Raw genomic sequence first — 13,158 nt, forward strand, 5'->3', positions numbered from 1 at the left:
CTGAAACGGGTCGCATGTCTGTGATGCGGGTCGCATTCTCTGGTACGCGGGTCGCATCAGATGGAATCTGATCAGTTGGGTTGGGTAGTCCTTCATACTGGGTCCCACTTCGCAGTGTGATCGATTTGACCTCTCCTCTGGGGTTGGGTTCTGGTTGAGCAGGTAACTTTCCAGGTTGAGGTTGGCTTGAGATTACTATGTGACTCAATTGCTCCAGCAACTTGTTCTGAGCAGCTAGTTGAGTAGACATAGATTGCATTTGATCCCACATGATCTGGTTCATTTTTCCCTGCCCATGCATGAAGTCACTCGAATAAGGTGCCATATGTGGTTTGGAGGGACCGGATTGAGGTGCTTGGTTATCCTGATTGGGGAAGGAAGCATTCTGGTAGAAGTTCCTGTTGTTATTGTTGTTGCTTCCAGAATGGTTGTTCCAGTTGTTGTTGCCAGAGGGGTTGTTGAAAGGGGGTCTGGGAGCATTGTTGAGGGAGTTGGCTTGCTCGATCTCCTCATCAGCTTGCACCATTGGACATTTCTCATAAGTGTGTCTTTCATCACCACACATGACACATGCTTGCGGTTGCTGCTCGACTGCTTTCATACTTAGCTTGTCCATTGCCCTTTGCATAGCATCCAACTTGGCAGTTAGAGCCGTGATCTGATCAACTTCGTACTTGCCTCCTCCTCCAGGTCGGGTGTTGTCTCGGCCAGACCACTGTAGGTTCTGCGCCATGTTGTCAATCAAGTTCATGGCTTCTAGAGGTTCCCTTGACATCAGCGCTCCACCTGCAACTGCATCAACTGAAGTGCGAGTGCTCTCAGTTAGACCATCATAGAATGTTTGAATCAACAACCAATCAGGAATACCATGGTGGGGACAAGAGTACTGCAATTCCCTAAATCTTTCCCATGCCTCATTTAGGGGTTCGTCAGACCTTTGCCTAAAACTGGTCAGTTGGTTCCTTACCTTGGCAGTTCTTTTGTGGGGGAAAAACCTAGTGAGAAACAACTTAGACAACTCCCTCCAATTGGTAATGGAATCCCTTGGTAACGACCCTAACCACTTCTTGGCCTTGTCCCTAAGAGTAAATGGAAATAAAGCAAGTTTGGTGTAATCAGCTGTTGCCCCATTGGTCTTGATGGTTGTGATGCACTCGAGGAAGGTTTGGAGGTGAGCGTGCGGATCCTCGTGATTCATGCCATTGAAAACGTTCTGCTGAACCATGTTGACAACTCCTGGGTTGAAGTTCGGTTGTTGCCCAGGTATCCTTGGTAGTCTGATCGCACCTCTGACATCCCCAGCCCTTGGTACATTGAACTCTCGTAAGGTCCTTGGCATGAAGACATCCATTTCATCGTCAGATTGGTCGGTCAGGACTTCCCTTTCTCTGGCATCTACTTCCCTATCTTCCCTGCTTGGATGCTCTGACATTGTCTCTTTCACACAAGTCTCGTCAATAGCGATGCTACCAGCGTCAGCTCTGATGCCACCCGCTTCAGCTCTGATGCCACCCGCTTCAGCTCTGATGAGGGTCGCGTCAGATGTGATGAGGGTCGCGTCAGCTGATGACTGAGTAGGAACAGTGTCGTCTGGAGGAGTGTCGTCAAAAAGCGGTCCTCTGCTCCTCAGTTGGTAAGTCAGCTTGTATTTACCTGCAGGAGGGGGAATGAAAGCCAGTTTTTAGTGATAAGGAAGTAAAGAAAAAGAAAAGATACAATTTAAAATCTAGATTAACTAAGAAAAGCAAAAATCTAGAAAGGAATTGATAGCCGTCCCTGGCAACGGCGCCAAAAACTTGTTCGCTTACAAAGGTATGCTACAAAGTCTCAGGTACAGCAAGCTGTACCAGTTTAAACCTTGAATTTACTCTCGTCTAAGGTTGCAAGTGCACAACCCTATCCGTATAGCATAATAAGGTATCGATCCTCAGGGACGGTTTAATTCGATTCTAAATTTCTACAAATCCGAGTTAGGTACTAGAAGTGTGAAAGGTTTGCTTTGAATTCGTTTCAGTTTCTCAATTCAATAACAAAAGATTGCAAAAGAAAGTAAATGTTTGTTTCAGTCAAGTTTAAAAGGATGTTTCCAGGGTTTTAGATTTCATCCTCAGCTTTGCCTCTCTGGACCTTCACTCGACTCGCATCATCTCTGATGCGACCCTAGTGATGCGACCCGCATGGTCTCTCATGCGACTCGCATGTCCATCGAGTGAATGCAGCATTTCACCTGTTTCTGAGTTATTTGATTGTGCAAGGTTCTACTGACCCTACCCACGATTCCTGAGCCTCAACTCTCGTTTATTAGCACCAGTAACCTAGTAGGGAATTGCAATTTCACCTTCTTAGATCTACAACTTTCAACTCTCGTTTATTCGTGTTCAATCTAAGTCAATTGATCGGTTTGCTAAAGGTATCCACTATCTCTCAATAAATGGAAATCTCACCTTTCGGTTCAATTGATCTATCTTTTCAGATTTCTAACCTACCTCAAATGCTTGATTAAATTGCAAGAAAGATCTAGATCAAGATATTAGAAGAGATGAAAGATTCATTCAACAATAGTCAATAAAATGCAATCACACAATCTCAATCAAGCTTTAAAAGAAAGATACACAATCAATTGATCACAAGAACAACTCAAATCCAAATGAAATACACACAATCAAAGCTTTAGACTACATCAACCCTAGAAACAAAGAAGGATCTACTCAAACAACATCATAAAAGAAGAGAGAAGAGATAGGACCATGATAGAACCAATTGAAGCAATCTTGCAAGGATCTTCCCTCCTTTCTCTCTTTCTTGATCAACACTCCAATTCTTGAGGCTTTGAATCTTCAAATTTCGGAACTCCCTCTCTGGTGGCAGGGGTGGTCTATTTATAGACTTTTCAAAACGAGTCTTTCAATTCTGGGCCCTTATTGGGCCTTTGTTGTCTGCTCTGGAAACTCGCGATGCGACCAGCGTCAGGTCCGATGAGGGTCGCATCGACTCTGATGCTACCCGCATTGACTCTGATGAGGGTCGCATCGACTCTGATGCTACCCGCATCGACTCTGATGAGGGTCGCATCGACTCTGATGCTACCCGCATCGACTCTGATGAGGGTCGCGTCAGATGTGATGAGGGTCGCGTCAGATGTGATGAGGGTCGCGTCAGATGTGATGAGGGTCGCATCAGATGTCTCAGAATTCAGTAACTTCCCTGATTTCGCCCGTTTTCTGCAAAATAAGAATGAAATCGCAGCAGTACCACATTCTATAGATATTCAATGTTAAATACGCGATTTGGTGGTTTAAAACGCAGATTTTGGTACAAGAATTGGTCGGAACAATAGATCAAATATGGAGATATCATATATGAATTATGATATTTTAAAAAAAGACAGACATGATAAAATCCCATTTCTTCATTTGATCGATTTCTTTTATTTTTTGTATCAAAAAAACACAATAACGTTAATATTATTATTATATCGAATAATAATGGATAATTGAGGAGGGATCAAGTTACAACAATTTTTGAGTTACAACAAGTTACAACAAGCATTTTTTACATTTTCAAAGTCCAAATCGTCGATCCAAACCGTTAGATGTGATATCTACAATAAAATGTGCTTGGAGACCAAATTTTACATTTTTTGAAATTTTTTTACTATTTATTAAGATGGGTACAAAATTCAATGGTCTGAATTTGACTAGTTTTTGTACCCATCTTAATAAATAGTAAAAAAATTCCAAAAAATATAAAATTTGGTCTCCAACCACATTTTATTGTAGAGATCACATCTAACGGTTTGAATCGATGATTTGGACTTTAAAAATGTAGAATATATTTGTTGTAACTTGTTGTAACTCAAAAATTATTGTAAGTTGATCCCTCCTCTAATACAATATCTAGTTAGCTTAGCAATTCTAACAAAAAATCTAAAAAGAAATACGACTTTGGGTAATGGTTAGCTTAGTTCCAATGAAAAAATTCCAAGGTACTCTAAGAATTCTTGGTATAAGTACATTTGTTCCAACCTTTAACCCTTCTAAAAGTCAATAGTAAATCAACCGATCTAGGCCTTTTGAGAGATGGAGAGAAAGATCTGTTCTGCATTGGGTTAGCCAGGCCTAAGCCCGTACTGCTACTGGATTCCAGAATATCATTTGCCCATTGCTTCCCTTGCTGATCACGTGGTTCAAGGCCTCTTTTGAGACCCATATTTGAAATACCACTAGATTCCTTTGGAATTACACTTGAGTCCATCATCCATGCTCCCTTCCTGGGCTCCATAATATCCTTTCGAGAGACTCTGTCTTTGTATGCCGGTGAGGAAGCTAACTCCATCAGCCTTCCATGATCTGGGCACATAGCCATATCATGCCCCAGTTTGCCGCAAAACCGGCATATGTGCGAAGCATGCTCGTAGAAAAAGTGCACCTGAAAATCCCCAATGGTCTGATGTGTGAATTTTGCTTTATCCTTCAAGGGTTCGCGAATATCCACCTTTATTTTCATCTTGATAAACTTTCTACCACCCGAGAAGCCCTCAAATGGCAAGGAGACCGGGGTGCCGACTTCTTCCCCAATCATATCCAGTCCTTCCTCATTAACAGCATTAATCGACACGTTATAGAATTGCACCCATAAATCAACATACTCGAATCTGTCTGGGGATAAGTCAAGGTGCGAACTCACCAACCTGGTAGCAACAATGTCACCTCTGAAACTCCACGGCCCACCCGAGTGCACCTTATTCTTCTCCTCAACGCTTACAAATTCAACTAGGTAGCAGCCCTTGGCGACTTGTTTGAACCCAGTGCCAGGGTCAGACCCCCACGATTTTATCATCCAACTAGAGAAAGAGGAGTCAAGCACTATTCTATTTGTAATCACCTTTGCAAGCAAACACCTCTCCCAAGCAGTAGTTGTTGCAGCCCTTTCGGGTAATTTGATTGCCTCATCTTGCAGCTCATCAGTTCTGAGATCAATGAATTTCCTAATCAGAGCCTCATCTTCACCGGTCATGTCTGACATTGAATTTGGTGGTGGTTTAGTTGGTAGCAGATTTTTGTTGAGAGGAGGGGAGGGGAAGGTTCGTGTTGAAACAATAGAAGGATGGAAGACAGGGTGAGATTTGATTGTATTTGGAAAGGTTTTTTTGGGTAGATTCCGCTCACATGATTTCAGTGGAGGAATAGAGGAAGGATGGGGACCTAATATGGATATTTGGTATTTTTTGTGTCTGGGTCCAAAATTCTGGATTTTTTGCACAGAACAAAGAGGATGAGGATTTTCCTGCCGAAGAATACGTGATTCTTTCCTCTTTTCCCACCCTGATTCGCTACCTACCCCTTTTACAGCACGCAGAGGATCCTCCTTGAAATCAGTATATAACGACACCCTGTAATTGTGGAGATTGTGTGAACTGATATAATCCAGCTTTTTTTCCTTTTCTGTTCCCTTGTTTGGGCCTAGATCTTCTCCAAACTTATGCACTTCCTTTTTTGCACGAGCTCCTGCTATTGTGGGTGAATATCCATTAACAATCTCTGCCCATGGAATTGGTCCCGATATGCATGATGTGGACCAGGGTGGCTGGACGGGTACTCTACTCTTCACTGGCCATGTAGGGTCATGGCAAGTGCAAAACTTCTCAATTTTTCCACTTAGACAATTCAACAAACACTTGGGGTGCATGCATTGAGATTGATCAGACAACCATCTGGGCACCCCACTCTGCATCGGATATGTATATGGAACATGATTCAGTGGATCGTGGCAATAACCAAGAAGTAAGAATACTAAAAAGATAAAGATAAGAAGAATCAGGTTTAGGAGCAGAAGTGTTATAAGGGTAAGAGTAAGGGTGAGGAGAGAGCATAGGAGGAAGAGGAATAGGATAGAGCCTGACCAAAGGGGAGGAGGGAAAAGGGAAGGAGGAGAGATACGCAAGAGCAATGGTTCTCTACTTCTCTTGATTTGCTCCATGCAAAACGATGACACTACACGAACCTTTGTTTCTTCTATGCGACACTACCATGCAAGTATGTTACTAACAAAAAGGCTTTTGTTAACCATTTTCGCTCTATTTATGCAGGTCAACCTTGTCAGAAGCTGTGCTTCACTTACCCACCTGAACTCCTCAATCAGATCCCGAAAGTTCCTGCTAGTGCTTATCAACACCTGCTGATGTTTCCTACAGCACTTGAAATAAAGAATGCCATGATGTCACTCGGGCCTGACAAAGCACCGGGCCCTGACGGGTTCAATGCTAGGATTATTCAAGCGAATTGGGATCTGTTTGGGCCATCAATTATTGAGCAAGTCAACCTGTTTTTCAGAAGCAACACCATGCCGAGGCAGATAGCAAGATCTAACCTCGTATTGGTGCCTAAATGCGAAAACCCTACAAAGCTGACCGACTTTCGTCCCATCTCGGTTTGTAACGTGCTCTATAAACTCATCTCAAAAATCTTGGCTGCTAGGGTAAGGCCGTTTATTGCAAGGTGTGTATCCCCAAGTCAAAGTGCTTTTGTGCCAGGTAGGGAGATATCCGAAAATGTGATTCTCTTGAGAGAGGTACTGCACTCCTTTCGGTCCAACTCATACAAAGGTGAAGATTTTTGTTTAAAACTTGATTTATCTAAAGCCTTTGATAGAATGAATTGGGATTACATGAGGGATGTACTACTGCTGTATGGATGGCCGGCTCTTTTCACTAACTGGGTCATGACTTGTGTGAGGTCTGCGGAGTATTATGTAATTTTAAATGGGCATGGCGATGGATTTTTCAGACCTGAGGCGGGGCTAAGGCAAGGATGTGCTTTATCCCCATATTTGTTTATTCTGGGAATGGACATTTTATCAAGAAGTTTAGAGTACTTGGTCAAGGGTAAATTCATAAAGGGGGTTAAACTTGCACCATCAGCTGAGGCTCTCACTAACTGCTTGTATGCAGATGACCTTCTGGTTTTTGGGGCTGCCTCAATAGAGGAAGCAGGGTATATAAAAGTTGTGGTGAATAATTTTTGTCAAGTGTCGGGTCAAAAGGTAGGGTTGGATAAAAGCAATATTTGGTTCAGCCATAAGGTAAACGAAAGTAGAAGGGAGGAGGTTGCTGGCATCCTGTCAGTGCCACAAGATAGTGCGTGTGAGAAGTACCTAGGAGCTATGATAGGCACCAATGTGAGTTCGTATAATTTTTTGCTTGAGAAGTTCTCTTCCAGACTCCAAGCATGGCAAGGGAGGCTCCTATCTCATGCTGGAAGAGTAGTGGTTATCAAAAGTGTGCTTCAGTCTTTACCCATCTATTACATGGCTACCTCGCTTATTCCACAAGGGGTGTTGACAAAGATTGAGGTACTGATTAGAGGGTTTTTTTGGGGTAAACAAGATAGGGCGCATTACTTGGCCTATGTAGCTTGGAAGAAAATTAAGGCACCAATTGAGGATGACGGTTTGGGGTTGCGAGATCTAGGTAAGGTGAATGAGGCCATGTTAATGAAATCTCTTTGGAAATTGGCTGTGGGATCAGACTCTCTATGGGTGCAGCAGGTCCGAGCTAAGTACCTACCAAGAAGTCAGCTATGGCATTCCAAAAGAGTGTATAATTGCACAATTTTTTGGAGGGGGGTTATGGCTTTGAGACAATGGCTCAGGTGGAAGGTAGGGAATGGAAGAAGGTGTAGGGCATTTGCAGAGCCGTGGTTTGAAGGAGCACTTGAGCACATGCCAACTATGCATGGGGACCATTTAGTCAAGCTATGTGAACTTGTGAACGAGCAAACTGGTGTGTGGGATAGTGACAAGTTGGTGCAGCTGTTTGGCCATGCTGCATGTGTGACCATCCTCTCTAATGTAACACCCCCAAAGCCTCAAAGTGGAGAAGATAAGCTCTTGTTCTCTCTATCCTCCAATGGTAAGTTTACAGTCAACTCGGCATACAAGGGCTTAATGCTTGTTAGCCAGCAAGTGGGCAATACAGAAAGGGAAGTATGGACCAGCATTTGGAAGAAAGGGAAGATAGTGCCTCGGCTGAGACTCTTTATATGGAAATTGCTAAATGAAGCTCTGCCGTTGGGTAATATTCTCACTTCAAGAATACGAAGAGGTGATCCCACGTGTCACATGTGCGGGGCCCAATCGGAGACTGTTAACCATTTTCTTTTCTTATGCCCATTTTCTAGAGGATGTTGGCTGGCAAGTCCACTACCACTCAGAACCGAAAACCTGTCAGTGCCTCTCATACAAGTGTTGCATGAGCTTGGAGGGTTGCTTACACCCCAACAGTGGACTGATTTTGTGTGCATATCCTGGTCTATATGGCGATGTCGCAATGACCTTGCTTACTCTGGTAAAGTGCCTTCAATTGCATCGTTTCACAAGTACCTTTGTACAATAGAAAATGAAACAAGTGTGGCTGCCACTGTATCAATCAAAACAGCAGACTCTAGTGGTGGTCATCATCAAAATGAAGCAGGGAGGTGCTGTTACACGGATGGAGCTTGGACTCAAAACTGGGAAGCAGGTGTTGGTTTTGTGTTATTTGAAGGTCAAACTCTCTTAGCCTACAAGGTGAAACATGTTACTGCTTTTTCACCTTTACATGCAGAGGCACTTGGGTTGCTACAGGCCATCAAGTTTTGCATTGAGAATAGGTGGGACTCTTGTGTGTTTGCCTCTGATTGTAGTAATTTAGTTAGGATGGTGACGCAACCAATACCACCGGAGGCCGATTGGACGGCAAGTAGAGAGGTCGGCGAGATATGGGAGATACTTAGGAGGAACGAAAACTTGCGTTGCATACACATAAGTCGCAGTCACAACGAGTTGGCTGACAATCTGGCAAACAAAGCACGCAGGGGGAAAATAGACTACCTAGGTTACACCTTTCCGATTTTTCCTGCTTGATTTGGGTTTTTATTTTTCTGGTTCTTGGTAATAGGGTATGGACAGACTTGATTTGTGTTTGTACCTCTCTGATTCGTTGCAATAGGGTATGGGCAGAATAGATGATAGGAAATCTTATGTAAACTATGTTTGTTTTGTGTAATGAAGCCTACGGGCGTTTAAGAAGCAAAAAAAAAAAATTCAATCGAACGCATATTGAAAAAATTCTCTACTTTTGAAAGACCTTACATTATTCACTACTTGGTTTTCAAAAAAAGAAAGACCTTACGTTATATCCTATATTGCATAGATACGAATACGAATATCATATCAGATACGGAGATAAAGCAATTTTCAAAAATAAAAAATGCGATACATCTATTTATATTATATTATTAATTCATACCTATTTATATTATATTATTAATTCATAAATTGTATTATATAAATTAAATATCAAAATTTTTGAATATACGTTAAATGTTAAAGTTAGTAGATTCTAATATCAAATAGTGTAATGGTTAATGTTTATGTCGCAGATAGCATAGGGCATGGGTTTGATTCTTCCTTGAAGCGCTAGAAAATATATTTTGATGTGGTCCACAACTAGTATGGTGGACCATGCACAGTGCACTGTATCTAGACGTGTCATAGAGGTATCCAGCCGTATTCAGACGAGTCAATCTGTATCAGAGACCGTATGAAGAGGTTAAAGATACACCATGTAGGCCGATACACCAGCTGGCATATCCGATACGTATCGAGCACGTATCGGGTGAGTATCGGTATCAGATATGTGTCCGATATCAAGAGGTTAAGGATATGCCACGTAGGCTGATATGCCAGCTGAGATATCGAATACGCATCGAGCACGTATTGGGTGAGTGTCAGTATCGGATACGTGTCTGATACAAATACATAGCCTATATAAAAGTATCCGAGTAACATAGGTTATATCAGTGGATCTCGATTTTTCATATCGAAATGTAGCTAATACATTTCTTTTATAAAAAAATTCTCCATCATAATTATGAATGGTTGTGCTTGAAGTAAGCAAAATATGACTTATAAAATAATCTTCATATTAAAATATATTTGAAAACTAATTTTTAATTTTTTAGATAGATAGAAAATTGTTATTTTTGAATAATTCAGAATCTTCTGAAAAATTGTTATTATGTATGTATCTAAAAAATAGTTAAACAATTTTAAAAAATATAAACTAAAGCTTTTCAAGCAAATTTTAATATGAATATCATGTTAAGTAATTCAGATTAACTGTTTGAATTTTTATAACAAAAATAAAGATATAATGCATTATTGTGGTATGAAAAATAATATAGTAGTTTAACTATACTCCTACGTAATACCGAACGATTTTAGTTTATAGAATCCAGCTATTAGCCGTTTATAAATGGAGACTGGTGAAACAGAGGAAACACAAAAGAGAGACTTGAATTCCAATATCGTCCATAAAATTTTACATTTGAAGGGGTATATATATGTCATAACATTAAGGGCGCTCATTAATAAAAGTTGAAACGGAAATTCAACATAATTAGATACATTGTACAAACTCCATTTGCTAATGGATCCAGACAGATCTGATTCGACCACTCGATGAGAAAAGAACGGTCCCGATAATCACAAACCATTCAGTTATCTTTTAGTATTGGAGAGAAACTAACCTGATTATAATATTCTTCAACTTTTAAGAGCGCCGGTTAGTTCCATGTCTTCCATCTCCCTCCTCCTCCAAATTATCTCTGCCACCTAGACACTCTCGTAGCAAACAAAATGGAGCTCAATAACACTGCTCCAGGATCTCCCTCGATTCGATGCTTCTCAGAGGCGCGAATCTCAATACAATCTCTTCCCTTGTCACCCCCGCCTTCTCCTCTCTCAAATCCAACAGCTGAGAGTACAAAGAAGGATGCCACGTCAGGTGGGCACCACGATTTGGTGCCCTGTCTGGTGGTCGATTTGAGACTGAAAGTGGAGGAGGATACTGTTATCGAGTGCCAGAGCACTAAACTGAGCTCGGTTTCGAATTCTTCAACCGAGAAAATTTGTCGTATCTGCCACGTCAGTTCAGGTTGTGCGGGTAACAGTTCGGAGCTTATTGATCTCGGATGCGGGTGCAAGAACGGGCTCAGTGTCACACACCAACACTGTGCTGAGACATGGTTTAAGATCAAGGGTAACAGGTATATGATTTTATTAGGCTGCATTTTTTTTTCTTCAAAATTAAATTTTATATAATTAACTGATTTTTTTGTTGGAGTAGATGTGATATTGATAAATATTGCTAAGAGTAATGGATTATCTGCTGGTAGGGGTGAAAATGGTATGGATAATATCCGATTTGTATTCAATAAATTAGATGTGGATATTCAATATTTGAATATCTGTGTGGAAAAATTTTAGCTGAATAATTTTTTTTTTTTGGAATATCATAATTTTAATCATGAATTTACTTTAAAATGTAATTACGGATTAGCTTAACAATTCTGATAATATTGTTCAAATTAAGTGCAAAGTAATTATAAAATATAATTATTTAGACATTTGATGAAATTATAGATTGGTTGTGTACTGAATTTCATGCAATTAGTAAGTCCTGCATATATATTGACCGTTGTAAATCTCAAATTACTCGATGAATGATAAATCTTTCATTAAATTTTATAATTCTGATATATACATGATATACAAATTGTATATAACACATTCTAAATATCAAATTTAATTCGACATTAAATGTTACGTACATTTATGACTGTCCAAATTATTAGTAGGTCACCCAAAATGTGTTATATTAGATGTATATATATGTTCGTTGCAACAAATATATACATATTTTTATTTCCAAATAGTACCTATGCGATGAAATTCTTAAAAGAAAATGAAAAGGTAACAAAGAAACCTACTTATAGAGTAGAGTATCTTGCACTCTATTTGTATGGTGTCCATTTATATGTTCACCAAGCAAGCATAGAATAGAACTTGCAATATTTTAAATGCCTATAGCTGGAGAATGGCGTATCCTGCATTAATTCTATTAAGCAACTCACTCTATATAATGCTCCAGCTGGAAGCGCCTCTCAGGCAAGAATGCAAAAAGGGCAAAAAGGGCAAGTACAGATACTATTGTTTCTTCCAGGCATTCAGTCATAATAGTTTCTGCGTTGCCCTCGGTCAACTCATTTAATCTATAATTCATATCACATGACTACATGAGGTAACATAATATTTCTGATTAGATCTGGACCATTCGATCAAAATTGGCACAAATATTGAAGGGGCGCATTCCACCTCAGGCCGGATTGACCTGAATTCCAATCGGATGGTCTAGATCTAAACAAAACTAATATGTTACCTCAGACTCAGAGGATATGGACTCTTTTGTCCGTGGGTAAAGATTTTACAAAGCAATTTTGGCTTCGTGCAACGCTGTTTGGATTTTTTTATTCGTGCATTGTATGAAGTTAAAATTGCTCTGCTAAAATCTTTACCCTATTTCTACCTCATAGTTTTAATAACAAAATAAATTGGAAAAACTATATAAAGTTTTCAGCCTCTCTGTTTTCTTCTTCTTCTTGTTTTGAGCATTATAACATGCAATTAATCTTTTCAAATCTCTAATTCAGATGCTGTGAAATTTGTGGATCAAATGTGAGAAACATAACTGGATTCGGAAGGCAAGAATTTATGGATATATGGCATGATGGAAGGGAGGTGACAATGCAAGATAACCAAAATTCTTTGTCTGAGAGGAGAAATAGACGGTTGAGAAGCCAGCTTTTTTGCGGCTTTTTCATTACCTGTCTTCTAGTTGCTTTCATAGTTCCCTGGTTCTTTCGATTGAGTATGTTTTAATTAAGTTTATTTTTTGTGAAAATTTGATATGTTGATCATGCATGTTTTAGTGTTAGACAAAAATTTTAAATAGTTATTGAGAATCAATCTTTGATCTAGCGATAAAAACAATGTTTTATGTATGGGAGGTTGTAGGTTCGAAATGAGATGAATAATTTTTTGTTTTTAAAGTAGATAGATGATTTGTTCTCTAACTTTACTAAAAAAAAATACAACTTCAGACGCTATAGCAGACCAATGTTACCATCACGCTATTGCTACTGTTGTTTAATCTCCGCTATGTTACTTGCAATTTTCGATCTTTTTTCAGAACTTTAAAGCATAAATCCGAAATCATTTTTATGTTTCTTTTTATTATATTTTATATTTTTTAATTAAATTTAATCTCAGCCCATTATA

At 39.9% G+C, this 13,158-nt stretch overlaps 2 protein-coding genes and 1 non-coding gene across 3 annotated transcripts; all 3 read left to right on the forward strand.

Moving 5' to 3' along the window:
* The first annotated feature begins 863 nt into the window (after positions 1-863).
* LOC144547123 (small nucleolar RNA R71) lies at positions 864-970 on the forward strand. The gene has a single exon (XR_013509011.1). It is a non-coding gene; the product is annotated as a small nucleolar RNA R71 (small nucleolar RNA).
* A 5,007-nt stretch (positions 971-5,977) lies between these two features.
* Positions 5,978-8,901, forward strand: LOC144546765 (uncharacterized). Its single transcript, XM_078295315.1, has 2 exons — positions 5,978-6,035; positions 6,089-8,901. The coding sequence occupies exons 1-2, from the start codon at positions 5,978-5,980 to the stop codon at positions 8,899-8,901; spliced, it is 2,871 nt and encodes a 956-aa protein (XP_078151441.1).
* A 1,707-nt stretch (positions 8,902-10,608) lies between these two features.
* On the forward strand, positions 10,609-12,838 carry LOC144546949 (uncharacterized). Its single transcript, XM_078295536.1, has 2 exons — positions 10,609-11,087; positions 12,531-12,838. Exons 1-2 carry the CDS (start codon positions 10,678-10,680, stop codon positions 12,757-12,759), a joined length of 639 nt encoding a protein of 212 aa, XP_078151662.1. The 5' UTR covers positions 10,609-10,677; the 3' UTR covers positions 12,760-12,838.
* Positions 12,839-13,158: the final 320 nt, after the last annotated feature.

Source organism: Carex rostrata, chromosome 30, assembly GCF_964058835.1.
Source record: "Carex rostrata chromosome 30, lpCarRost1.2, whole genome shotgun sequence".
Lineage (NCBI taxonomy): Eukaryota > Viridiplantae > Streptophyta > Magnoliopsida > Poales > Cyperaceae > Carex > Carex rostrata.